This window comes from Zeus faber (assembly GCF_960531495.2).
Source record: "Zeus faber genome assembly, chromosome: 7".
Taxonomy (NCBI): domain Eukaryota; kingdom Metazoa; phylum Chordata; class Actinopteri; order Zeiformes; family Zeidae; genus Zeus; species Zeus faber.
The window spans coordinates 31,904,610-31,930,904 of record NC_137203.1 but is presented as its reverse complement, the minus strand read 5'-3'; the positions used below and the strand labels follow the sequence as shown (position 1 = coordinate 31,930,904).

Sequence of the window (26,295 nt, the reverse complement as noted above, 5' to 3'; positions counted from 1 at the left end):
AGAGTGTAATAGTAAGAGTGCAAGTGCTCCCCAAATCTGTAAGGGCACCAAAAACCAAAAGTTACATAGTGCTGCAAATGACCATTCTGAATTCAAATGTTTTAAGCAGACAGAGACTTAAACACACAGACTTGTATACACACACATGCACAACTCTAGAGCTAAAGTGAGTAGTTTTCTTTCCGTAGACCATCAAGCAGCTGCAACAGAGGTTAGCAGAGCTGAAGAGGACCCTCCAAAAGGAGCTGGTAAGCTACACAAATACTTCTTTCCCACTGCACAAAAACACCCACTAACATCTGGCTTTTCTTTTTAGTGGGAAAGATTACACTGGCATTCAGACCCAGGACAAATGACCCTGCAATAGTCCGTTTTTTATCCGCTCCAGCTCCAATCGGCAGTGATGGAAACATGACACCCGGGTCGACACGCAAATTTTCGCCTTTACCAGCGCGATGCAACGCATCTTGACGTTCCGGACGTTGGCTAGTAAATAGACAGGAATATCCGTGTATCATTCGATCCTTTCATATCTAATTTAGAAACCAAAATCAAAATCAGACTTATTTCCCACATGCGGGACCATGAAATGTTTCGAATGTAGGGACCGCTCCATGGGGACCACTTCGAGCACTCCGTGTGCACTACATTCCCCACCGGCTCCGAGCCACTCCAGCACCGCCCCAAGTCTCTGAACCGAAGGACAGGACCCGATGCATGCGCATTAGGCATGGATTCTCTATGCTGCTCCTACTGTTTTTTTTCCTCAATCACACTGGAACCATGGCACGCCCCTTTTCCAGCTTGTTTGTGATGTCAAACATGACACACCAGAAATAAAAAAGAAAGGCATACTCATTCACTCGTAATGGGAACAGCATCAATCAGCTATTTTTAGCGGGTTTACCTGCCTTTATTAAAACCTGCGTATATTTTAATGAACAATTGCATTTCTGTCCCGTTTCACCAACAATTTGAGAAAGGTGTGTGTGTGTGTGTGTGTTGCAGAAGTTAAAACCCGACCCAGACGCCGAGGGGCGGGAGAGGGCGTTGGAGGGGCGAGGGGACAAAGCAGAAAGGCACTGTCCCCACCCTCCGCATGCCCCTGCAGCAGCCCCGGCCCTCACCTTGGCCCCCACCCCTTGCTCGCTCACCACCTCCAGCTCCACCACGGTCACCAACACCTCGGACCTCAACGACTCGCGGGAGATCAACTTCGAGTACCTCAAACATGTGGTCCTCAAGTTCATGTCGTCCAGAGAGGCTGAGGTAAAGACACTTCCATTGCCAATGAAAGAGCTTGTTGTCACCCTGGCAGGATTTCTCACCAGATCCTTGAGTTGTCATGACATTTCACTGCATATATGTATGAACGTATGTATATGTATGTGACAAATAATCTCTTGAACTTGAACTTGAACTTGCTTGAATTTTGTCCTCCAAAATTTTATGTACTGGAATACCTTGAAAATAGCCCCTTTTGTGCTGCAGTCCTTGGAAAAAAAACACGATCATTCAAAACCTGGGATATTCCCCCTGGTTTTGTTATTCAAATGATAACGTGTGTTGTTTGTTTATGTTTCCAGAATCGCTTTTACAACATAAATGATGCCAGGGAAATATAAATTGAATCCAGCACAGTTGGGTCTTTTGAAAGTGGAACAAATCCTAGCAGGGCCAGCCCTAACCTTTTTGGTGCCCTAGGCGAGCTCTGTAGAAGGTGCCGCCCCTCAGGCCCCACAGCATGCACTCGCAACAAAATTCCTTACGGGTGCATCCACCCTCCCATGCACACTGCATGCCTCACCACCCAAACTCCACCCATCCTGCCCTACGATGCTGCCACCTCACCTCAATCCAAGGCAAGCTATTTGTATAGCACATTTCAGTTCAGTTCAGTTAAGTTCCTCCACTTCCTTCTGGAACATTGGGCGACATAACGTAGCAGAAGATCAGAAATGTATTTTTGCCCTAAACCGTTCTGTGCTTTATAAACCAACAGTAATATTTTGAAATCAATTCTTTGATAGTTAGGAAGTCGGTGTAAAGATCTGAGAACTGGGGTAATATCATCCACTTTCTTGGTCTTAGTGAGGACTCGAGTAGCAGCATCCTGAATCAACTGCAGCTGTCTGATCGATCATTTAGGCCAGGGGTGTCCAAACTTTTTTCACTGAGGGCCACATACAGAAAAATATACGAGGGGCTGGGCCACTCACTAGAGGTGAGGTATATCATCTCACCTCTAGTGTATTAAAGTTAGCAAAATCAATCAAATGTGGGTAAATTATGCTTGATAATTGAATATGCTGAATATGCTTCATCACAGCTTTCCATTAATGAGTTTTCATTTAATTTGTTACAAAAATGGTTGGCAGCACATTCTCAAAACAGCAGCCTCAGATTTCTTCTTAGTCAGGATGGTGATCCCCCTTCACAGCCCTGTGTAAAGGGGGGAAAATAAGGGGATGGGTATATTTCAAGCTTGTTATGCAAATAAGTTATTGGGTTGTTAAACACATCAAACTAATATTTATTCGAAAATGTTATCAACTTTAATTGACTGAATTTCTTAAGTAATTGGGATTATTAACACATGACTACTGTGTAATATATTTTTAACTCGCCTATAATGGGAACAGCATTGCTGCGCTTTGGACTGAAGGATGGCTGGCAGGTCAGGAGTAAGTTTGGTGTTTGAGATGCGAAGAACATTACAGAGATGGCTGCCAGTTATTTTCATTCTAAATCTGCTTTTGTTCAGAATTTACAGAGAAAATGTTGGCTCACATATGTATGTTGAGCCGAACAGACTCATTATTTTTGCGTTGCATCTCATCACAGGTAACGTGGCCTTTTCCAAGCTCCAGTAGAAGTCGGGTAGGGAGAGAAGCTGATGTTGATTCTTCAGAGAATGATCACACTGCATTTTAATAAGTTCTAATTGCAGACTCTCTTCCACTTCTTCTGCATCCATCAGGAAGGGAGTCGAAAACAGCTTGATTTCTTTCTTAATGATAGACAAATCTTGGAAGCGCTGACTAAATTCTGTCATGAGAGATGTGATCACAGACACATAATTCCCCTTTTTAGCAGAAAGCTTGACCTTTGGAAAAGCAAATTTGATTTCGGACAGCATTGGGAAGTGTGCAGCATTGAAGTTGCGTAGTTGTGTCTCAAAGAGACAGAGCTTCACACATAATACTTTCATGTGCACATAAAGTTGTGTTACAAGCTGGTCTTTGCCTTTTAGGTTCTTGTTCAGTGTGTCAATTGCATCTGACACAGCTTCAAAAATGTCCTTATCTGTTGTTGTGCCCTTTAGACTCCCAAGACCAAGCAGCTCCTCCGTAATGCAAAAGTTATCGTCAACTCCCCGCAAAAAAATTAACACCTGTGCGGTGTCTGTGGCATCTGTGCTCTCATCACATGCAATCGGGTAAAACCCAAAAGCACAAGCTTTATCTGACATTTGATGATTTAAGTTAGCTGACAAGTCTCGCCGCACAACTGTGTTTCTGGAACCCAGCAAATGTTTTCTTTGATTGCTCTTGTTTTGTGGAGAAGCTGCCTTGTTCAAGACAGTAGGATTAGGTTTAGACTAATCACCTAGTGTTAAAACTAAGAAGTTCAATACAGTCAAGCACAAGTTTCATGTGTGGGCCATATTCCATTATATTTTTAGTATTTTTAGAGCTTATTGTGCGTAATCCCCGGGTGTTATGACATTTCAATGCATAAAGGTATGACCATATGTACAGACGTGGACAAATTTGTTGGTACCCTTTACAGTTCATTGAAACAATGCTTCATTCCTCCTGAAAAATGATGAAATTAAAAGCAATTTTCTCATGTATACCTACATGCCTTTGGTATGTCATAGTAAAGCAAAGAAACTGTGAAAAGAGATTGCTAATTGCTAAAGAGAGAGGGAACAGATGGATGACACATGAAGTACTCTAAAATAGGTTAGAGATAAAAAGTTTTACTCCTGATTTGTTAAGCAAAGTCCATCTGCCTTGAAAATATGAAGAGGGCCACTGATAAACACCTCAGCATTCAAATAGCTGACTGTGTTCAACAGATCAACAGGTCTCGTTTCAGTACTTAAGACTCTTTCACAATATCATTATTCCCTATGTGCACGATGATGGTTTTCACAGTTTGATGTGCAGCCACGATATGCCGAACTCAGAATTTTCAGAGTTTTCCTACTGCGCATGCTTCTTACATCTTTTACAGTACAGTCACCCACAATCAGAGTTTGGGGCCCAGTTGTTAGCTTTCCCTGTAGCCCCTTACTTTCTGATTTACTCTCTGTCTTTACCTTGCTGTGTAAAGATGAGAGGTTATCCAGGTCATCAGACGGAGATCCAGGGTCCTGCAACAGTGGAGCAAATCTGTTCTCCAGTTGCACACTTGGTTGTTGGGGAGGTTTGTTGCTAGTTCCCCCTTTCGCAGCTGTCCACGGTTGTGTCCTACCAAGCACAGGGGTTGAAGAGGCGCTATGCCTGGATGATGATGCAGGCCAGCTGCTCGCATCACAGATCTCGGCACTGGGCTCTGCCTGTTAATTTCCCAGGCTAATGATTTACTCTTAGGCTTAGCACCAAGAGAGTCCCATGGAGGAGATTCATTACCCGGTACACAGCCCTCCTGTACCTTGGTCATCTTGTAGGTGCTAATTAGCCCTGTGTTAGCATTATCTTGTCCACTGATTTGAGTCCATGGTAAAGTGGTGTCATTCCAACATAGTCCATTCACTTCCATGTTCACTTCTAACCTGTGAATTTTGGTTTCAAGCACTGCAATCTTCTGTAGAAGTTTGTAGAAGTCGTCTGTGGAGAAGGGGGGCATCTTGCTGCTAATCAGCTTGGCTTAGCTTATCTTACTGCAGCGAGGGGAGCTTGCGTGTCCACTGCTGGTGCTGGTAGTAATCCTTTATAAACATTTGTAAAATAAGTTTCCAGTTGTTAAATGGAGCTGCTGTTTCATAATTTAGCGCTGCAGCAGGAAAAGGGTGCTGAGACGGTGAAAATAGAACAAAGCATAGAGCTGAGAACAAAGCAAAACAGTCCAATTCAACCCCATTGACAAACCATTAGTCGGGGGGTCTGGGAATCCTGACTCAGGAAGAAATTTTATTTCAGAGACTTTTATTCCTGCATTCTGGTGAATTTTTATGCAAGTTGTGGCGATCCTTTAAGGAGGCATTACCCGTTCGTCACCAAAAGGTACACCCCTAAGCGGAAATAAGGAGGGTGTTCAAAAGCTGTATGGTGCGAGCTGTCAGTTGACACATCCGGAAGAGGCTGTGCAGGGAGGATGCGGATGGAGAAGAGTGAGGAAGAGCGATTCAGAGATGTTGACTTGTTGCTGGTTGTAATGTAAAGAAACAGCAAGATAAAGAAAAAAGTTTAGAAAAGGGTCATGGCCATCCACTGGCTGTTTCCGTTTGGGCACCTCAGTCGGTGGTAGTGAGCCACTTGGCAGGGAATAGAACCGGCCGGGCTTCGGCTACCATCGAAGCTATCATCTGGGTCGCCTTCACTGAGTCCTGTCTAGTTAACACTGCCAAACAACACGATATTTTGCATTGTAGGGGCCCCATTGTCAAGCAGCACACAGGGAAAACACCTGGTACTGCCAATACAGTCCGCCCCTGGTTGAGATCAGAGCAGAGTGGCTGGCAGCTGCCGGTCACGCAACAACTGGGCAACCAAAAACCCTTGGGGGGGGGGGGGGGGGACCAAAAACACCTAATGAACCCAGGTTACAACACTGATGATGTGTCCAGGTGCATCGCAAGATGTATATATAAAGTCTCTTTCTGGATCAACCAGTGACTACCAGGAACAGTCTGGTTGACTGCCAAGAACAGAGTGGCGACAGCTGGAGAGACAGCGGACAGCTGGGAGAGACGGCAACCGGGACAGTTAGGGTTAGCAGCCCAACCTGCACCTCCCAAGAGGGAGAACCCGAATTAAGCTACAAATTAACCCACGAAAAGATACCCCCAGGGGTGCCCAAGAGGGGGGTAGGATGAGCACCCACCCAGCCGGACGGACCAAAGAATGACAACAAACGGCAATGAAACTACAACGATTACGGTTTGTGTTTGCAGCAAAGTTTGCGAGAACCGCGTGGCCTGAAGATCCACCAGGCCAAAATGGGATGCGTGCAGACGGTGCGAATGTCACAGCGCACAGGAGCAACTCCTGGTGAGGAGCCAGGCCCGGAGTCACCCCACAGTGCTCGGAACCTCCGGGTGACACGAGCCAGACTGCCTTTCTCGCTAACTCCTTCGGGTTTACTAAATAGCTGCTGGGGCAGAAACACAGTGGGCAGCTCACCTCCTCCAAAGCTGAGATTGGCAGCTACCTCAGAAACACCTTTAGTGATGCAACCAGTGAGCAAGATCTGGGCCAAAGCAAGTCCTTGATTATTCCTCCTCCATCAACCCTAAACTTTGAGGAGAACGAGCCCACCTTGAAGGAGATCCAGGAGGTGGTCAGAAAGGCACAAGCTAGCTCAGCCCCAGGACCGAGTGGGGTACCCTATAAAGGTGTACAAGAACTGCCCAAGGCTACTCCAGAGGGGGAGGGTTTGCTCATCAGTGGAGTTGTGCGAAAGGGCTGTGGATTCCGAAGGAGAAGAAGTCAGAGAACATTGACCAGTGTTGCTTCTCAGTGTTAAAGGGAAGATATTCAGAATTGTGTCAAGACGCCTGACAGACTTCCTCCGAGGGAATTCATACATTGACACCTCAGTCCAGAAAGGCGCTATCCCAAAGGTACCAGGATGTCTGGAGCACACAGGCGTGGTTACCCAGCTGATCCGTGAAGCCCGGGAGAACAAGGGGGACCTGTTGGTTCTGTGGTTGGACCTTAGAAATGCCTATGGCTCGATACCCCACAAGCTGGTGGAGGTGGCTCTTAACCGGCAGCACGTCCCAGGCAAGTTCGGAGACATACTGGACCACTGTAACAGCTTCAGTTTGAGGGTCTCCTCCGGGACTACAACATCGGAGTGGATCAAGCTCGAGAAGGGGATCATCACTGGATGTACAATTTCAGTGATCCTCCTCGTGCTCGCCATGAACATGCTGGTGAAGTCGGCTGAGGTTGAGTGCAGAGGACCACTCACCAAGTCAGGTGTCCGACAACCTCCCATCAGGGCCTTCATGGATGACCTTACTGTGACAACTACATATGTCCCGGGGAGCAGGTGGATCCTGAAGGGTCTGGAGGAACTGATCACTTGGGCTTGCATGCTTCAAGCTTCAAGCCAGTGAAATCAAGATCCCTGGTGCTAAAGAAGGGCAAGAGCGTCGACAAGTACCACCTCAGTGTTGGCAGCACCCTGATACCATCAATCAGCGAGAAACCAGTGAAGAGCCTAGGAGAAGTGTTTAACAGCGGCCTGAGGTACACGGCAGCCATCGGAGCGACCAATCAAGAACTGGAAGTGTGGTTGATGGTAGTGGACAAGTCAGGCCTTCCAGGCAATTTCAAAGCCTGGATATACCAGCATTGGCATCCTTCCATGGATCCTCTGACCCCTCTTGGTCTACGAAGTCCACCGTTAAGGGATTCGAGAGGAGAGTCAGTAGGTTCCTAAGGAAGTGGTTGGGTCTTCCTCGAAGCCTGCAGCCCCCCCGCCGGCCTGCTCTCAACTGCACAGGACTGGGAGCTGAATTTTGACCTGGGGAAGCAACTCAAGTTCCCAGTAACTGTTGCCGTCACAACATTGAGGCCAGATATGGTGCTGCTCTCAGAAGCCTCAAAGCAGGGAATCCTGTTGGAACTCACTGTCCCTTGGGAAGACCGCATCAAGGAAGCCAATGAGAGGAAGAGAAGCAAGTATGCTGAGTTGCTGGAGCAGTGCCGTGCCAATGGGTGGCGAGCGAGGTGTGAGCCCATCTAAGTAGGGAGCAGAGGGTTTGCTGGCCAGTCCCTCTGTAGGGCCTATAACATGCTGGGCATCACAGGAGCGAGGAAGCAAAGGGCCATCAAGATGGTCATAGACGCAGCTGAAATTGCCTCAAGTTGGCTGTGGATCAGGAGAGGAGAAGCGTGGTTGAGGTAGTGCTACCAGGACACAAGCCTGGGTCGCCTGGGCAAGGGTGTCTGTTGCAAGACGCAAAACACCTAATGAATCCAGGATACAACACTGATGGTGTGTCCAGGTGCATCGCAAGATGTATATATATAAAGCGAGTTATGAATGATGGAAACCAACATTTTAATAAGGTCTGGCTTGGAAAATGGCAAACTTAGCCCATTCCGCTGGAAGTTTTTAAGGAAATCCGGTTTTGTTGCAGTGGTTAAACTGAGCTCTATGGAAAATAACCAACTGTTGCTTTCTTTTTAGTTGTTAGGCTTGTTTTTTTTTTTGTATTAAGCCATGAGAAAGAAGCGCCAAGTTGTTTTTCTTCACTCTCTTGTGTCCTTGACAGAACTGGAGGGATTATACTGTAAATGACCTAAAGTATATAATATTTCCTCGCAGGCCTTTCAGCTAATTCGAGCTGTCTCGGTGCTGCTGAACTTCACCCGAGAGGAGGAGGACATGCTCAAACAGACGCTGGAATACAAGGTGAGCACGCTGGACACCCTTCACCGCTAGCCACTTGTGGAGCTAGCGTCAACAAACAAATCTGATGGTACTATAAGACATTGTATGGCCATCTTACTTGGAGTCAAATTAAAATGCATTTTTTTCATAGATATACTTGCAGTTCGCTCATGGTGTAGGCTACACACAGACACAGAGGGACCACTCCTGTGTCAAATTGTCCCGCAAAATCGTCATCCCTGGCAACTTGTGTAAACATTCCGTTTGATCAAATCCAATTGAAGAACACCTGAATTTGCTTCTAGAAACTATTGCGGACACTAATCTAAACTGTTATGCAGTTGAACTAAGGTAATATAACAGCTTACTGTTTATGCCTGCCCATGTGGAAATAAAATAATGAAAATGTTCATATTTGACCAATAAAGTTAACATTAAAGAAATGTGAATGTCTTATTTTTTTTGTGAAAGCAGATTTTGACAGAAATTACTACACAGCAGAGACAATATAAAGAGCAGAGGTATACAAGTACTCCGCACTTAACGACCTACCTACCACTTAACGACCGACGTTCGGGCTTACGACCAGCTCGCCGACCAGTTGGTATTGTACGCTGTATGAGAACTTTGGTCGTGGAAAAGGCAGCGTGGTGTCTAAGCGTCAAGCATCTCTTCGCGCATCAACCTTTCTCAGTCTTGTTCCAGCAATCTCCAAGACTGAAATAACAGTCGATAAGCAAGGACAGTGGGTCCTCGTTTATCGACCAATTTGCTTAACAACCTAGTCATAGGAATGGAACTCGGTCGTCAAGTGGGGAGTACCTCTATTCCATTTTTTTGTAAAAATGCGTTTTAATTTCACTTGGACTTGAACATCCGCTGTTGCGATAACCCTAAAATTTTGAGAAGCTCAAGTCTATACGATGGTTAACTGACCAGTGACCGCTGTGCGTTCTCTCCCCCTCCATCCAGATGTCCTGGTTTGGATCCAAGCCGTCTCCAAAGGGCATCGTCCGCCCATCCATCTCAGGCGCCTCTGACCACTGGAGCTGATCGGCAAAGCAGCCGTTGTGACGTGGGGCATCACCCGAATCTGAATCCGAAGCCCCCCCCATCTAAGGAAAGAGTCCCAGCTGTCGCCATGGCCACCATGGGACCCTACCTACCTAAGCTTTAAGCAGTCTCCAACACTACTTTTCCTCCGTTGTAGCACATCCTTTGATTTTTGGGTGGGGGGGTGCTGTGCACGACAAAGAAGGGCTTTCAAATAAACTTGAGGGATTGTATTTATAACCCATTGGGTTGTTTTTATTGGGTTTTGTTTTTTTTGCTATTTTCTTTATTTTTTTTATTACTTATTTTTCTGGTCACAGGTGGTGGCAGCAGGTGTTTTTTTGTTTGTTTGATATATATATATTTTTTTTTTTTACAGAATATTTAAAGGTGAGTGAAGGTGATGTGGGAGGGGGGGGGGATAGATGAAAAGTGGTATTGACCTGTTAAGATTTGAAGGGAAGGGAATGATGGCTCCTTAAAGGCCACCTCCAGCCAATATCACTTCATATGTAGTCTCACATAGCCAGACTTCCGTCACCACACTTAGTTTTAGTGCTGTGCGACTGGAGAACAGTCTGGCTCAACCCGCTTTCATTCTGGTATAGGGGGGAAAAAAACAGTCTGTCTTGTTTGTGTTTTTTTAAACCAATCGCAATTGTCTTGGGCGGTGCCAAGCCCAGGATGCAGCGACGGTGCCCTTGCAAAATTGCGTTTGGTGGGAACTTGTTTTGGTGGAACCTTTGCATGTGGGGAGGCGACTGGCATTAAAATGGCTAAATCCCTGCAAGAGAAACCTCACATAAAATACAAATGTTGACTATGTGATATGACTTTTACTAATATAAAAAGACAAACCTAACTTGATCATCGGTGACTTAGTCTTGCAGAGCCAGACATATCTCCACACTTTGTTTTAAGCGCTTTGCCAGCGCTGGAATTGTTGTTTCACGTAGCAACAGGGACTTTGAAAACAAGAACGCACAGATAGCAGAAGGGGAGGAGAATGGCAGGCTTTATACCAACAATCTACATCCGGAGAGTCACCCTACTTCCTACGTAATAGCAACGCCATGGCAACCTCTGATCAACAAAAGGGATTCTCACAAACCCTAGGATTTTGCAAGCTTGATCAATTGATGGACAAAGTGAACTTTTAGAAGTGGAGGATTTTTCCATCTAGACAATTTTTGTTTTCCAGTACAACAAGAAAATGGTTGATGGTACAAAAAAAAACACTGGAGGTGGCCTTTAACTCGACAGCCTGGATTACTTCCACAATTTTTTCTTTCTATTATTATCTCATGGCGCACATCACACAAGATACTTATTGCCTGTGATCTGTGGTTTTGGGAAGGGAGGGATCTTTGCTTCAAGCCATGATTTTCTACCCTTCAAGCCTTATGTGAAACGAGCCTTTGCAGCATTTCTTTTTATTCCTTCACTCGGCTTGAGTTTTAATCATAGCGTGCTTCTAAACAAAAATTGTGTGTCATTTTCATGACGGCCTTTAAAGAGTATCGCTCCTGACGAGTTTTGCTCTTTGGTATCAATTTAACAGGATTTTTCCAACGTCACGCCTATTACAAATTGAGTCAATTTATGAAATTGTATGTAAAGAATGAGTTTAAAGGACATGCACATACCTTAACCTGCCTTGTGTCATTGTAAATTATATTACATTCCAGCTGTATTTATATATGAATATGTACATATGCATTCAGAAGTTTATAAATCAGTGGACGCTAAGTATTTGACGTGACCTTCAGTATTTATCATAATTAATCCCTGCCCATTACTAAATTTCCCTGTCGATTATTCCCCTGTGATTTCTGTATAAGCTGATTGTTTTTTTGTTTTTTTTGTTTGTTTTTCATAAATACTACCCTTATTAATAGGAATAGAAAATCAGCATGCCGACTGTGTGGCTGTATTCAAACCTGAAGTCTGACAGAATCATGTTGATTAAATAAATAAATCATAAAACAAATTAACATGGGAGGTAGAAACTAGCGATGCACCAGTAGGCCTACTATGTTGATTATTTCTGGACTCGGTATGAGTACTTTCTCTTTTGCGTACTTCCTGGTATGGAGTACTGATACAAATACTGGAATCTTTCAGTTACATGAATAATGAGATCATGGATTTTTGCCGACCCTGTGTCTTTATTATTTTTGGTAATTGATATATTCACTGTTCAATTCAAGCAAAGTCAGATAAAAACATGATACCGTCAAGAGATCCAAAAATGAAATGCGGAACAAACTCAGTGGGAAAAAAAAGTTGTAAATATATTTTAATGACCGGTAACAGGAATGTAGTGACCGTATTGCTCTGGCTCTGGTAGGAATTGTCGCAACTGATTTAATTATACTGTCTCCATGAGAATCAAAATAATCGATGAATTTTCGAACCTAGTTTTTATCTGATTACAACACTGTACAATCACTACCGATTTTCCTTCTTTTTCCTTTCTGGGAATGAATCTGGGTATCTGCCACCACAAAGTGGTCAGTTTTTTCCTCGTTGATTGATAATAAAAAATAAAATAAAAAGAAATAAAACAAGTTGTCATGTCATTGCGGACGGGTGTTATAAATGGCGCTATGACCATCAGGTTCCGGTGGGTGGCGCTAGAGGCATTTGTAAAGAGGAAGCTGTTCGGCGACGAAGAACGTCACCGGAAAACTTCATTTTCGCCAGCACGCGGCACGTCCGGCCTTTCCAGCGGGGCAGCGTCAGGGAACATGGTAAGAGAGACGGCGCTTCTCTACAAAACCTTATATTTTGCATGTTTTCCCACCAAAAATGCATTACATCGGACACATACGCTCTCGTAAGCGTCTTAGGCAGCAGCTGATAGATTTTATGTGTTAACAAGATTCCGCGGTTTAAAGTAACAATGTTAAGCGTTGTCGTATGGCGTGTGTGTGCTAGCCGAACAAGCTCGCTAGCAGCTAAACTAGCTAGCATGAGCTTCACGGGTCCGAAGAAAAAGATGGGCCCTGGATTTAACTTGAAGACCCGCGTCTATTATTTTATTTAGTCATGTCATTTTTGTCTTCATATTTATATATTCATCGAATATATGGTTCCGTGAAACGAGAGCCAAATAGTAAATAAAAAACCACGAATGCAGAAATAATGATTACATTATATATATATAGATATATATATATATATATATATATAGATATATATATATAGATATATTTACACACACACTACTCACAAAGTTAGGGATATTTGGCTTTCGGGTGAAATTTATGGAAAATGTTAAACGTTCACGCTACAGTGATATATCATCAAAGTAGGGCATTTTAGTAGAAGCATGCAATGGTGATTTACTCATCTCAAACTATTTATTGAAGCAAAAGACAACAGTGGTGGGTTTACCACAACAAAAAATGTCAATGGCTCAATAACTTGTCATGTGCCCTTGAGCATCAATTACAGCTTGACAACCACGTCTCATGCTGTTCACAAGTCGACTTATTGTTTGCCGAGGCATGGCACCCCACTCTTCTTGAAGGGCGGCCCTCAGGTCATTGAGGTTCTGGGGGGAGTTACGAGCCTCTACACGGCGACTCAGCTGATCCCATAGGTTTTCTGTGGGATTCAGGTCTGGAGAAAGTGCAGGCCACTCCATTTGAGGTGCCCCAGTCTCCAGCAGCCGTTCCCTAATGATGCAACCTCCATGAGCTGGAGCATTGTCGTCCATGAAGATGAAATGAGGCCTGTGTTGTTCATGCAGGGGCACAATGACTGGATTAATGATGTTATTCAGGTAGTATGGGCTTGTCACTGTACCATTCACAAAGTGTAGGGCAGTTCTGTATTGACTAGACACACCTGCCCACACTGTAACACCACCACCACCAAAGGCTCGTCTGGTGACAACAGTGGCTGATGCATAGCGCTCTCCTTGATGTCTCCAACATCGTTGGCGGCCATCATTTCTGCTCAATGTGAATCGACTTTAATCAGAGAACAGCACTGAGGCCCACTGGTCCCTCATCCAGCGTGAATGCTCCCTGGCCCATGCAAGATGATGATGCCTGTGCCTGGTGGTGTGGTCAGGTACCCTTGCAGGTCATCTAGCACGCAGACCACGCTGATGTCAACAGTTTTGAATGGTCTGACGTGACACTTGGGGGCCTCTCACCTCCCTTAAATGTGCCTGGAGTTGAGTGGCATTCATCATCCGGTTCCGCAGGGCACTGTTCACAATGAAGTGGTCATCAGTGTGGGATGTGGCCAATGGACGTCCACTTCTATGCCTTTCTGTGACTCTTCCAGTCTCTGTATCTCTGTTGCAACCTGCTGATGACACTCTGTGACACTCTAAGCTCAGTGTGGCCACTGTTCCCTCTGAGAACATCCTGTTTGAAGCCTCACAATGGTGAGGTACTGTTGATCAGTTGTTAGGTGTCGTCTTGGTCTCATGATGTCAGAATGTGAACAGCATGATGAAGAGGACTGTTTAAATACCAATTCTAATTGAACCAGGAAATGTATTGGTCTATTCATGGATCAAACACCTGTTGTGAATTTTGCCGTTCAGCTCCTTGTTAGAGAACAGCAAGTTGTGCAAAAAGTACTGAGACATTGCACAGTTGGACATGTGCATTCAAAAGTTTAGAGGTCAAATTAAGTTTACCTGTAAAGGTCATAGTGCATTTTAGGTTCATCCTGAAATTTCACCCAAAGAGGGGGGGGCGTGAATAACTAGAAGGTAAAACTAAGTGCTCTGGAAGGGAGTGTTATCCAATGTCCTATGTAAAGGTTGTCAACTATTTCTCTTTTCCTTCTAGGCAAAAATCAAGGCAAGAGATCTAAGGGGCAAGAAGAAGGAAGAGCTGCTCAAGCAGCTGGACGACCTGAAAAATGAGTTGTCTCAGCTACGCGTGGCCAAGGTTACTGGTGGAGCTGCCTCCAAGCTGTCCAAGATGTGAGTTTTGTTGTTGATATGAAATTGAATTCTGCATTCCGGTGATAGCCAACCTTTTATTGACTACTATGGCACACTTTTTGTAATGAAAAAATCCCTCAGCACTGTCCCCTCAACCACTAAAACAGTGACAAACACATGTACCTGTGCTTATTATAGTCTTGTAATGGTACTCACTTTCAGTGTGAAACAATTTTTCTGTGATTGGTATCCTGGGTAAAATTGCTGTTAGAACAACCCTGTAACTTTTATATTTTAACACAAGAGCTAATTTTTTTTTAAGTACTTTAAAAACATTTATGTAATTAGGAAAAAAGTGACTGTACAACTGACTTGCTCTCACGCAGGCATCGTGGTTGAAAAACACTGATCTTTTGAAAGACTTGTAAAATGATGCCATCGCCGCACTTATACACCTTTCAAAGTTGTCAGATTACTGTTCGGTTCATATTATACAACTGTGTCTTTTGATCGGGAATCTTGAAGTCGTTGTTTTACACTTCATCACTGATCGGCGACAGGGTTTACACATTGCAAGATCTTTCACCAAGAGGAATCCCCGACAACTCTGTCGGGTCTCCAAAACTATATTTTGTCACTATAACACGCGTAAAGTTACATTGGAAAAGACGCAATACCATGCAGGATCATTTACCTTTTATTAGATTTTTGATCGCTGAAAAAACAACAACAAATGAAACAGAATATAAATAGGAAATATAATAAAAATCTAGAGGAACTAAAATAGGTATGTTGTATGTTTCTGGCTGCTGTCATTGGCTGTAGCTCGTCACGTCACACCAAACTCAAGCCAGACTCCACCAGATAATAAACCTGCTTAATGGCTCGCCGGGCAGTCTTATTCCATTGTGAGCAGTTCACCACATGCTTGTCGCTCACGGGGAGGTTACTTGTCGGCGAGTGGAAAATCACGCTAAAATCATGTAGTCTGAACTTGACATTAGCAATCTCAACTTGGGTGCTTGCAAAACTGTCACCACGCATTACTTGCTGAAAAGCTTATAAACCACAATATTTAGAAATCTGGTGTTGTAGCATTGTTTTAAAAAAATGTGTTTATGAAGTTATTCGGGGTCGTCTGCACCAAACAATTGGCCTTTTTTATAGAAGAGGAAGTTGAAGTCTTACACCTTGATGATGACCTTCAGTTAACATCTAAATCACTGAATTTGCACTTTATTTTTCTCGTGGCATCTGTGGTCTGTGATGATATTTGTTGGGCTGATGTTTTGCTGATGTATTTCACAACAACTGCTTACCAAAAGACTGAGACTTGCAATGACCAATGAGTGTCTTATCGGGCGTTGTGCATGTTGCGGTCCCCTCCCCGCTTGTGTAAATTTATCAATTTCTGATAGGATTGACGCTGGGCAATGCGGCCAAAACCTTGACCTAACATTTTCATTAACTGTTTTTACACCTATTTATACTGTACACTCCAAATAGGTGTGTATACCTATTTATTTTTACACTGGTGAACCCGCGTGAAATAGACGATTGGCGTCTTTCCCCTCGCCAGGAGAAATATTATTATTATATTTGTTTTTTTCTGTTGTTAATGTCACAAACACCAAAAAAAGGATATCGTGGTTCCTGTGTGATTCGGGGGGGGGGGGGCAACTTAAAAGACAAAACTGTAAAACTTGGGTGAGGGGGTTCATCACCCAGCCAGACTCTGTTCCCTTCGTTTCTTCAAAAGAATCGGCTCGTTCGTGAAAGACCCAACACTACAGTAGAAGCAGCATGGAGTGTCTGTGTGAGCGGAGACGCTCCTCCGATTCGGCGGCTTGGGGTAGTGGTAAGAGTCCCTCTGAACTCAGTGGGGAGGGTGGGGGTTCTCCGCTTTGTCCCCGCGGAGTGGTCCCACAATGAAAACATCTGCGGGACAAAAACGCAATAACTTTTGATCTTCGGTTCTGGATCGGATATGAAATGATCAAATGATACAGATTTTCCTGTCTTTTTATACGCTGATGTCCAGAATGTCATTGCGCGGTACATCCTGCAGGTAAAGAGGTGTACATTTGTGTGTTAACTCTGGTGTCCTGTTTACAGCCTGCTGGAGCTGACTTAAAACCTGGGTTTTTCCCTTTCCCACTAATGATAAATGCAGGATGTTAGCGGTAGCCAGTTTTATGCTATGATGCATTATAAAAACACATTTATTGGTGGAATGAAATTGTCCAAAATACACACTTGTCTTAAAATATCTGTTCCAACAAAACTTAGCAAAAATTTAGCATCCGGTTTTAAACAAACATCTTCAAAAAATATGGGAAAGAAATCTGAAGAATAAATGCTAAACAATACAGCTACTCCTCCCTTAATGACCAGGTTCCGTTCCTAGGACCAGGTCGATAAGCAAGGACCCGTGACTCAGGGCCGTGTGTTGCGCGATGAGAGTTTACGCTGCGCGCACAATACAGACTGGTCAGAGCTGGTCGTAAGTCTGAACGATCGTTAAACAGGTAGGTCGTTTAGTGAGGCATACCTGTATTGTATATGATGAACATGGCGCAGTACTCATAATGTAAGTAAGAGGTGAACAATACCTAACAAGTACAACTAAATCAAATTGTTTGGTTTTACCGTCTCGCCTGAAAGTGTCGTCAACATATTTTCAATTAATATTTACTGTCTGCTTTGGGTCAGAACTTAAATATCCCAATAAACACCAAGCTATCAATGTATGTGGCCTTCTTTTGTCAACGATAAATCGTCTTTCTCCACATCAGCCTCCTTCCTAGAGTTCCTCATTTTGGATACTGCTGCAGTGTCCGCTGAGGTGTGTTTGCAAGACTCAAGTACCAACAATAGCAGACTATAAGCCTTGTCCAATTTATTGGGTAAACGATGGCTCAAATTGAATTTGATGGTCCACGTCAAATTTGGATATATGAAACGGGTTACGGATGTTGACTATTTTCTTAATGTAAACTGGATGATGATCCATGATTAATCTGTGCCATGTTTTCCTGTTTCCAGCCGTGTTGTCCGCAAATCTATCGCCAGAGTTTTAACTGTCATCAACCAGACACAGAAGGAGAACCTGAGGAAGTTCTACAAGGTGATACTAAATGCTGACACATGACACAGTTCAACCCCTACCTGCTGTAGCATTTCAATGTGACAGTTGCATCCAAAGAATATTAAGTCTTTTTCTTATGGCATCTCTGGTCTGTGATGATATTTGTTGGGCTGATGTTTTTCTGATGTGTTTCACAACAACTGCTTACCAAAAGACTGAGACTTGTGATGACCAATATTTCTTTGATTGTAATGAGGCTTATTGACTGGGCTCATTTAAATAACCATGACTGTGGCTATAGCTTCTTGTGAATTGGAACAGAACTGGTCTTGATTAGTTTGTCTCGCCATGCTCGTTGGGTGTGCAAACCTTTTGACTATAGAAGGTCCTACACACTTAACGGTGTCATGGACATGGGTCCAGTGACTCCGCACACTGTTCCTGGTTGCTGGAGACCTAATTAAGAGTGAGCATCTGTCTAAAATGTCGTCAACCTTGGGTGTTGAAGCCAAAAGCGTGAGGCCCAATGTTTTGGTTATACTTTTCTTAACTGCTCTAAATTGTGTCAAGTTCCCACCAACTTCACAACAAATGGTATGTTTGTGGCATAATACTTTATTGACCTGAAGTAAGTGGTATATTTTGTAAACATGAGACAAGATAATCTTGGCATTGACTGTCAATCTTGTCACTCAGGGCAAGAAGTATAAGCCCCTGGACCTGAGGCCCAAGAAGACCAGAGCTCTCCGTCGCATGCTGACCAAGCACGAGCAGAGCCTGAGGACCAAGAAGCAGCAGCGAAAGGATCTCCTCTATTCTGTGCGCAAATTTGCAGTCAAAGCATAGATGCTTTTCTATCGTTAAAATAAAAAACATTGAACATTATGGTCTGGGTTTATTTCTCTTGGCATCTACAATAACAATCACAGTAATGCAACAGTTAACTTCTTAAGTTGACGCTAGTCTGTCAATGTTAATTAAGGTAATACATGCTACATGTTTCACATTTTCATAATCTGACAATAAATGCCTAAATCTAACGTCAACTGAATCCGGAGAAACCGGCATTTTTGTCTTAACAAATAGAATGTGCTGTTTTGCAACTGGTATCTGTTGGGCTGAGGAATTTCGCAGTATGGATTTGCATATATATTTTGGACATCTTTAATGGCTGTTCATTGTTCAGGTGACCTGTTAACCTGTATTAAAATCATATCAACTAAACCTCTAGATGTCATCGTGCTGCCTGGCTAACAATTAAACAACTAAAGGACTTTGATTGTTCCGTTGGTCATACTGTTATTAGTTAATCCGCCAACCACACGAGGGCGCCGTCAGCAAATAAAATGGAGTCATTTTACATAGTAACGCATCTCACCGTTGAAATGTTGTCTATAGATCTGTATTATTTCCGGATTTGTAGCTTTTGGAAACACATTTGGGGGCTGTGTTCAAGGAGTGGCACAACGGAACCGTTTGATTAACTTGTGACATTCCTATTTGTGTTTACACACTCATCTCAACCACAGCCTCTTCAAACGAGGGCGCGATCGGGGATATTTGCCTCCTACAATCTGTAAGTATGTCCAGCTGCGGCCTGGCCGAAGCTACCAAACACCTCCGTTATCATTCGTTGGCGCAGGGCGTCAAGGCTGCTCATTGTCCGCTGCAATATTCCGAGAAGCCGCGGGCGGCGGTAGGGTGAACGGACCAAGCAGCAAACAGAGGAGCATGGTAGTTGAACCGAGGAAAGGAGCTGGTCTGCCTGGAAGGCCACAAGCGCAAATAACGCGTCGGAAACGAGGTGTTTCTGCGTGTGGCCACTGGGGAGCGTTGAATCAAGGACGTCATAAATATTCACGAGGACCGCTGCGTCACGGGTGTCGAACAGCGACGCCAGAGACACACTGTGCAGTAATCTACGCGCATGCTACGCCGTCGTTACAGGCGCCTACGTACACCATGAAATAAATGACGTGGATGAAACGTAAGCAATGGGGGGGTGTGTTTTGGAAGAAGCGATTTGAATCTTTCAGTGGGGCTTGTCGGTGTCGGTGGACTTTCTGAAGCAGGCAAGCAGAAGAAACTTTGTGATGGTGTGACGGAATTTTCTTTTGAATTGCAACCGCACATCCAGGGATTGCACAAGATAAGCAGCATTGGACGATAAGGAAACAATCCGAGCGCTTTGGCAAGGTAACATACATCACCAGCTTTATGCTGTGGTGATTAACTGTTGTAATTGTGATGCTAGCTGTATGTTGTAGTGGCTCATGGCTAGCAGGTCATGTTGTCTACCCAAGCTGTGCTTTAGATGTGTGAAAGGAACCGTCTTTTTAAACATCCGAGGTGATTAGGATGTGATAAAAGGGCTGCTCCGAGTCTTATAGCCTGTGTGTTCTCTTTGTCATTACCTAACGTTAGCCTGTTGTTTTGCTTGCTGTGTTTACTTCCATAACCTAGGATGCCAACAATGGAAGCAAGTCTCTGGTGGGCGAGAGGAAGGCTTGTTGAAGTTAGCTGAGTTAGCTCACCAGTTGTTGGGTCTGATTAGTGAACATCGTCAGGAGATTGGGTAAGAGCAACAACAGCCTGGTACCTCCCTTCATTGTGATCAGAAGATAAAAGCAAATCATTTATTGATATGTATATATTCATAGGCATACACTGATGCAGAGATGGGCAAAAATACACAAGTCTATTTTCATACAAGACTGTGGAAATATGTGTGTGTCTGTTTATGATCCACAGAGCAATGAGTGAGAAGCAGTGTCTGTACGGAAAAGGAAGGGGCATCCGGGGGCTGGAGTTTCTAGACAGATCTGGTGTCAAAGTGGCTTCGCAGGTGACAGACCGACACACCCAGGTTCAGAAGTATATCCAGAAACACAAACCAGACATTGGCCACTTTTATCATGTGTGGCATTTATGTAAAGGTAGGGTTATTTGGAAATGTTGTTTATTAATTTTTTTGTAGCTCAGATAATCGTGTGCAACACAAACAGTAACTATAGAAAAAAAATTGATTAGTTATTTTTGAACTGTTGACAGCACTCTCCAAGAAAGTAGATGTCATTTCCAAATTGAAGGACAGCAAGAAGGTCAACATGTGTACAAAGAGCATCAAAAATCATCCCTACTGCTCAGCATCCGGTTCATTCACTGGAGGGCAATCAGTGTAGAAGTGGACATCTCTTCTCGACCATATCCAGAATGTGCAAGTCCATGAAAATCCACTCTTCCCCAAGTGCCTCCACCTCCCCTTCCGCTGACAAAAACAAGTGGTTGAATGGCTGGTATGCCACTATTCAAGATTCAAGATTCAAGAGGTTTATTCGTCACATACATATACATACTTTCGTGCATATATGCAGTGAAATGTAATGCAACGCACCCGGTGATAACACACAATATGTCCTAGGAAAATCTCTTTCTACTAGACCAACTAACTGATTCCTAAAACGTAATACAGTAAGTTGAATACTTATAGAATAAGATAAAAATATATAGAATAAAATAAATGGAATAGATAAAGGGAATAGGCTTATGTATATGGGATAGGCAATTATGTATATGCACATGGTGCTGTGTCACCATGTGTTGGATCTGTTCCCATCCAACCTCAACAGTTGAAACTGAACAACGGCTAGCAATTGCATCTGGCTTCTCAGGTCGCTCATACAGTGAGCACAGGAATCCAGGAACAGCCACTGCTTTCAGCTCAGCCACAAAGGGTGCCGGGTCATGGATGACCTCGTCAAAGTGGAGGCATTCAATAGCAACTACGTCATTTAATTACAATCCTGTAATACCCCCTCAGCTGCTATGCACTCATTATCTTTTATGAATTTGTTATTCTCTTTCCCCCTCTCGCAACAAAGGCCACCTACAAGCTGAAGAAGGTGCAAACAAACAAGCGTGTTGTTGGTGATGTAAAAAAGCTGAGCGCTTTCTTTTATTTGGGAATATACCAGTTTTACATACGACTTGTGTATCTGCTGCTGCCCATTTATTTGCTGGTGCCAGTATCTAAAACTTCCAGGCACTGGTACCACCAATGTAAAATTTTAGCTTCAAGCCCTTAAGTATTTTGAAAGGAATCCCATACAAATCCTTTTCATTTCAGACTTTACCTGACCAATCGCATTTCAGAAAAAATTGTGTGCTTGCCCAAGCGAGAACTGCAGCACGAGAACTGCAGTTCCAAATAAAGTTTCAAATGGCCAAGAGAGGGGAACATGTTATTGGTGAAGACCAAATATACTACTGGTTTGTTCATTCTCAGTTGTCTGATGCAAGTTTTCATCTCCATTCTTTTATATGCATGATTCCAAACACATCTGGCCTGCTGTTGAGATTTTGGCACCACCTGATCGACAAGGAATAGGTCTATATTTGCCGGTGTAACAAAATGAAAAACAAGCGGTAAACACAACATTTCTAATTGCAGGTACTTTGGTAACAGTTTGTCAACAGTTGAGACCAAATGAATTACTGAAACTATATTCTATGTTATGTGCTCTCTCCTGTGTATTAGAATAAGTCGCTGAGCTTATGGACCTCCACTTTGAGGTCATCCATGACCCGGCACCCTTTGTGGCTGAGCTGAAAGCAGTGGCTGTTCCTGGATTCCTGTGCTCACTGTATGAGCGACCTGAGAAGCCAGATGCAATTGCTAGCCGTTGTTCAGTTTCAACTGTTGAGGTTGGATGGGAACAGATCCAACACATGGTGACACAGCACCCATCTAACCCCATAATCTCTTTCCTAATCAGCTGCTTTCTGCCACCATCTCCACTGTGCTATTTCGGTTCTTACTCAAAATGTTATTTGGGTAATATATGCATTACTCCAATGCTGTTCCCTTGTGTATTTCACAAAGTGAGCACTGCACTAAATTGTCACAAAAACACCTACACAGATGCATCAATTTCTGTTGAGAAAAATGCCTGGAGGTGTGTAACAGTGGTCATGACGGCGGCCTAATCTCTCTATTCCTTGTTCCTGTCTTATTTTCTTTTTCCAGGGTAGTCCAGATTTTACACTAGTGTTTTCCCCACATGCAGTTGTTTGTGTCTTCCTCAAACAAATCTGCTTCAGCCCAACACTGTACTAGAGCCCCATCAGCCTGTATTTCAAAAAAGTAAAGTGTGACACACATATAATCATGTCATTACTAAAATAAAAAGATTGACAGCTGTCCAAGTCTTCAATGAAATTTCTTAGAACTGAATTGAATGAATGATAATTGTGTAAATAACAAATGTCCATAACATTACATTATAAATCTTTTTGTATTTTTTGTTATTTAAATGTGAGTTCTAAAGCCTGTTTACTCCCATCTTCATCAGGGTACTCCTGATGAAAACAGCACAACACAGGGCATGACAACCCGTTGTGCTTTCCCAGGTGTCTCCAGTTAACAAAACATCAGAAAGCCAGGTAGCGAGCATGCCTATAATAAAAATATAACAAAAAAAAAAGTTAGGTGATCATTTTATATTTATCTATGTTTGTTTTGGGTAGGTGGCCTTCTGTATGATAATATCAATAAATTCCATCACTGTGGAGCTGTTTCTCTTAATTTAATATCAATATCTGGTGTCTTTGTAGAAGAACCCTCTGAAACAGAGTAAGATTTATTTGTTTGATTGATGCATTAAACAAATCAGCCTTAGAGTCTTTATTTTTCATCTCCATTTTGGTAATCTCTTGCAGAAGACCCCAGAAGATGATAGTAACAGCAAATGATATTGGTTTTGGAGTGCATTGATCCGATACTGGTACATAGTGAACCCTTCAATAGTTTATTTTAACACAGATTTATGTATACATTTATCATCACTAATATGATTGCAACAGTGCAAATTTGTTCTTCAGTCCTAAACCTTACCAGTTTTTGAAAGACAAGTGTGCCATTCCAAATCAAAAGTTATATACACTACGCTCCATGCAGTGTAGCATCGCCATATCCCCATGATACCAAATACATTCTCCGATGCAAAGAATGAAGTTTTGATTTACATTTAAACCGACGCTGCCTCCATTTCTGTAATACACAGAAAACAGATTTTCTCTGTTATCCTAATGCAGTTACATCTGAGTATATTATTAACACATTGTAAGACTTTATTCAGATCCTAACCTAATTAATTTAATCTCAATCAGGACTCAACTATTATATATTTAACCAAATATTACTTTATCATAAGGAAAATTACTTTATGTGTTCTAGGGGGAGATTTGTGATTATCATGAAATAAAAGCGGGATACTGGTTTGCCATTTTTCTCTAAATGGTCTATTAAATTCAAGGTTGGGTGAGAATAGGGATATAAGGTCATACCCTCACGAATTTCATTCATAAAAATTTAACTGGATGTAAATATCTGTGTACCCTTCAGCCAGTGTGGTAAACATTTCTATGGTGACAGGAAGCTCCACCAAGTAGAGATGTTGCTGTTACACTTGGGATTATAGGTAATGTAGTCTCATGACATTTTTTTAATAAAACAAGTTTTTCTTAAAACAAGGTTAACATCATACAGACCTTTGGCTTCTACAGGAGAAAAAAAAGATTATTATATACATTGCGTAATATTTATACATGTCAATTTATATATGTAACCAGCAATTATTATAAACATTTCAAACCTTGACCCTAACCCTAGGCAACTACAAAGACTACAATTCTGTGCCATTTTTGTATGCATCGTGATGCAATGGCCTCATGGGTAAAGTAGTCGTATTATAAACCTACAAATGAAATGAATAGATGGGTAAAAATGACATGCATGTGCAAATAGGGGTTTATTTGGTCGGAGAATATACCTGCATTGTCAGAATTTACATGTGTAATTTGCAAAGCCCTGAATTATATGTTAGGCCAATTTAAGTGGCGCCCCCTATTGACACGACCAGCCCTCTAAAAGTACATGTCCAGAGCTGTCCAAAACTGTTGACCTTTCAATAACAGGAGATACAGGGCTTCAAAGGTGACCTCTGGTCAGGGTTCAAAGGTCAATATCTCAGTTCAGGGTCCACTGAAATCTCTCAAACTCACACATGTTAACCTACAAGATGAGACCTTTCCAAAAATGGTTTTGGTTTTGTTCTATGACAAAGTAAATACAGAAATCTGATTTTATTCAATTTAGATTGTGGATGGTCTTGGAATCGACACTTGGATTTTGTTTTGCTTTGTAGTGGAACAAAAGCAAATTCACTTTTGGAAAGGTGTCATCTTGTAGGTTGACACATGTAAGTACTTTCATCAGGTTAGTTTGAGTTTTAGTTTTAGTATCTGTGCGCCCCCCTCCTTTAAAAAATATATATATTTTCCTCTGAAGAAATATTATAACGCATTTGTATCCACCTTCTAACTACATACCAAAAAATTACAGGATCATCAATTATGGAAGAAACATGTGAATGTGTATAGTGACGCCGAGTGGCTGGACTGGTAACATTACCAGCAGACACAGATTTGGAAATTATTATTTTTGATATTGAATGGGATAAACAGCATCATCATGATAAAGTTAACTAAAAGCGCTTAATGTGAACCATAGCTTCATCTTTTGGCTTGTGGCTACAGTGGCCGGGAACAGCAACAGCCATGAAGCTATTCTACTCGTTCTAAGCTGGATAAAAGAAAACAAACCAATTGCACTAATAAGTATTAAATACATACGGACAGGTACAAGGCAAGACATTGCATTCAGCATCTTTGCACTCTGCACCATTGCACTATTGCCTTCCTGCTACAATTTCATTGCTATTGTTTTTATATGTATATACATTATATTTCCTTTCATATACATCTTTATCTGTATACAGTGGTTAAATATTTATGTTTAGCTCACTGTCTTTGTTTCAGCTGTATGTCTAGTCCATGTATGTACATTGAGAGTAATGAAAAAACCGGAGTCAAATTCCATGTATGTATGTGAACATACTTGGCGAATAAAGCTGATTCTGATTGTGATTCAGACATTATACTTGACATAGCTCAAACATGATTCAGAATTAAGGAAGAGAAATACGTTTTGTAGTAAAATATAGCAAGGCTGAGGTTAAAAGTATAATCAGAATCACAATAAACAGAAATTAAAAAAAATAGCAGGAAGAAATAATGTGCCCCAGACTTCTGGCACGGTTGCACAGTGCATTGCACTGCTGCCTCACAGCAAGAAGGTCCTGGGTTCGATTCCCGCCTGGGGCGCTGTTGGCACCGTGCTCCAGGTGGGTTATCTCCCAAATAGGAGCCTTTCTGTGTGGAGTTTGCATGTTCTCCCCGTGCTCACATGGGGTTTCCTCCACCTCACGTCAGTAAGGACCCCCCCCAAAAACATGCAGACATCATCGTCTGACCAGCGATGGACATTTATCACCTGGTCCCCGGGCGCGTCCACGTATGCTGCCCACTGCTCCTGGCTGTGGCCCCGGAGGAAGGACAAGCCAGGATGGGTCAAAAGCAGAGGAGCCATTTCACCGGCCACCATCCAAAGCGTGTGTGTGTGTGCAAGCATGTGTTGTACCCGGCTGTGACGTTTTACATGACGTGTTGACATGTAACATTGACATTTTTTTTTACATGTTAACATCATCAATGACATCACGCGTCATCTTTTGACACGTTAACACGTTCTTTCTGACACGTT

The 26,295-nt window shown here is 42.8% G+C and overlaps 2 protein-coding genes and 1 long non-coding RNA gene across 5 annotated transcripts in view; all 3 read left to right on the top strand.

Moving 5' to 3' along the window:
- The window catches only part of golga1 (golgin A1), a 31,911-nt gene extending 21,956 nt beyond the window's left edge, over positions 1-9,955 (top strand). For both annotated transcript variants that reach the window (XM_080003207.1, XM_080003208.1), the window contains exons 21-24: positions 189-248; positions 1,009-1,269; positions 8,512-8,598; positions 9,550-9,955. In XM_080003207.1, coding sequence (XP_079859333.1) covers positions 189-248; positions 1,009-1,269; positions 8,512-8,598; positions 9,550-9,630 — 489 coding nt within the window. In that variant the 3' untranslated portion in view covers positions 9,631-9,955. The remainder of the gene's footprint in view (positions 1-188; positions 249-1,008; positions 1,270-8,511; positions 8,599-9,549) is intronic.
- A 2,349-nt stretch (positions 9,956-12,304) lies between these two features.
- Positions 12,305-18,518, top strand: rpl35 (ribosomal protein L35). The gene is made up of 4 exons (XM_080003451.1): positions 12,305-12,383; positions 14,448-14,584; positions 17,591-17,672; positions 18,330-18,518. Exons 1-4 carry the CDS (start codon positions 12,381-12,383, stop codon positions 18,477-18,479), a joined length of 372 nt encoding a protein of 123 aa, XP_079859577.1. The 5' UTR covers positions 12,305-12,380; the 3' UTR covers positions 18,480-18,518.
- Positions 18,519-19,372: 854 nt separating this feature from the next.
- On the top strand, positions 19,373-23,287 carry LOC307232788. 2 transcript variants are annotated; one of them, XR_013844249.1, is made up of 4 exons: positions 19,373-19,829; positions 20,097-20,208; positions 20,385-22,058; positions 22,171-23,287. It is a non-coding gene; the product is annotated as an uncharacterized lncRNA (long non-coding RNA). The 2 variants fall into 2 exon arrangements; XR_013844250.1 differs by having other exon boundaries at positions 20,385-20,478; positions 22,171-23,272.
- Positions 23,288-26,295: the final 3,008 nt, after the last annotated feature.

Excerpts from the sequence above, each read along its gene's own strand:
- rpl35 (XM_080003451.1), top strand. Across the intron at positions 14,585-17,590 it reads GCCTCCAAGCTGTCCAAGAT|CCGTGTTGTCCGCAAATCTA; the intron begins GTGAGTTTTGTT and ends TCCTGTTTCCAG. Across the intron at positions 17,673-18,329 it reads ACCTGAGGAAGTTCTACAAG|GGCAAGAAGTATAAGCCCCT; the intron begins GTGATACTAAAT and ends CTTGTCACTCAG.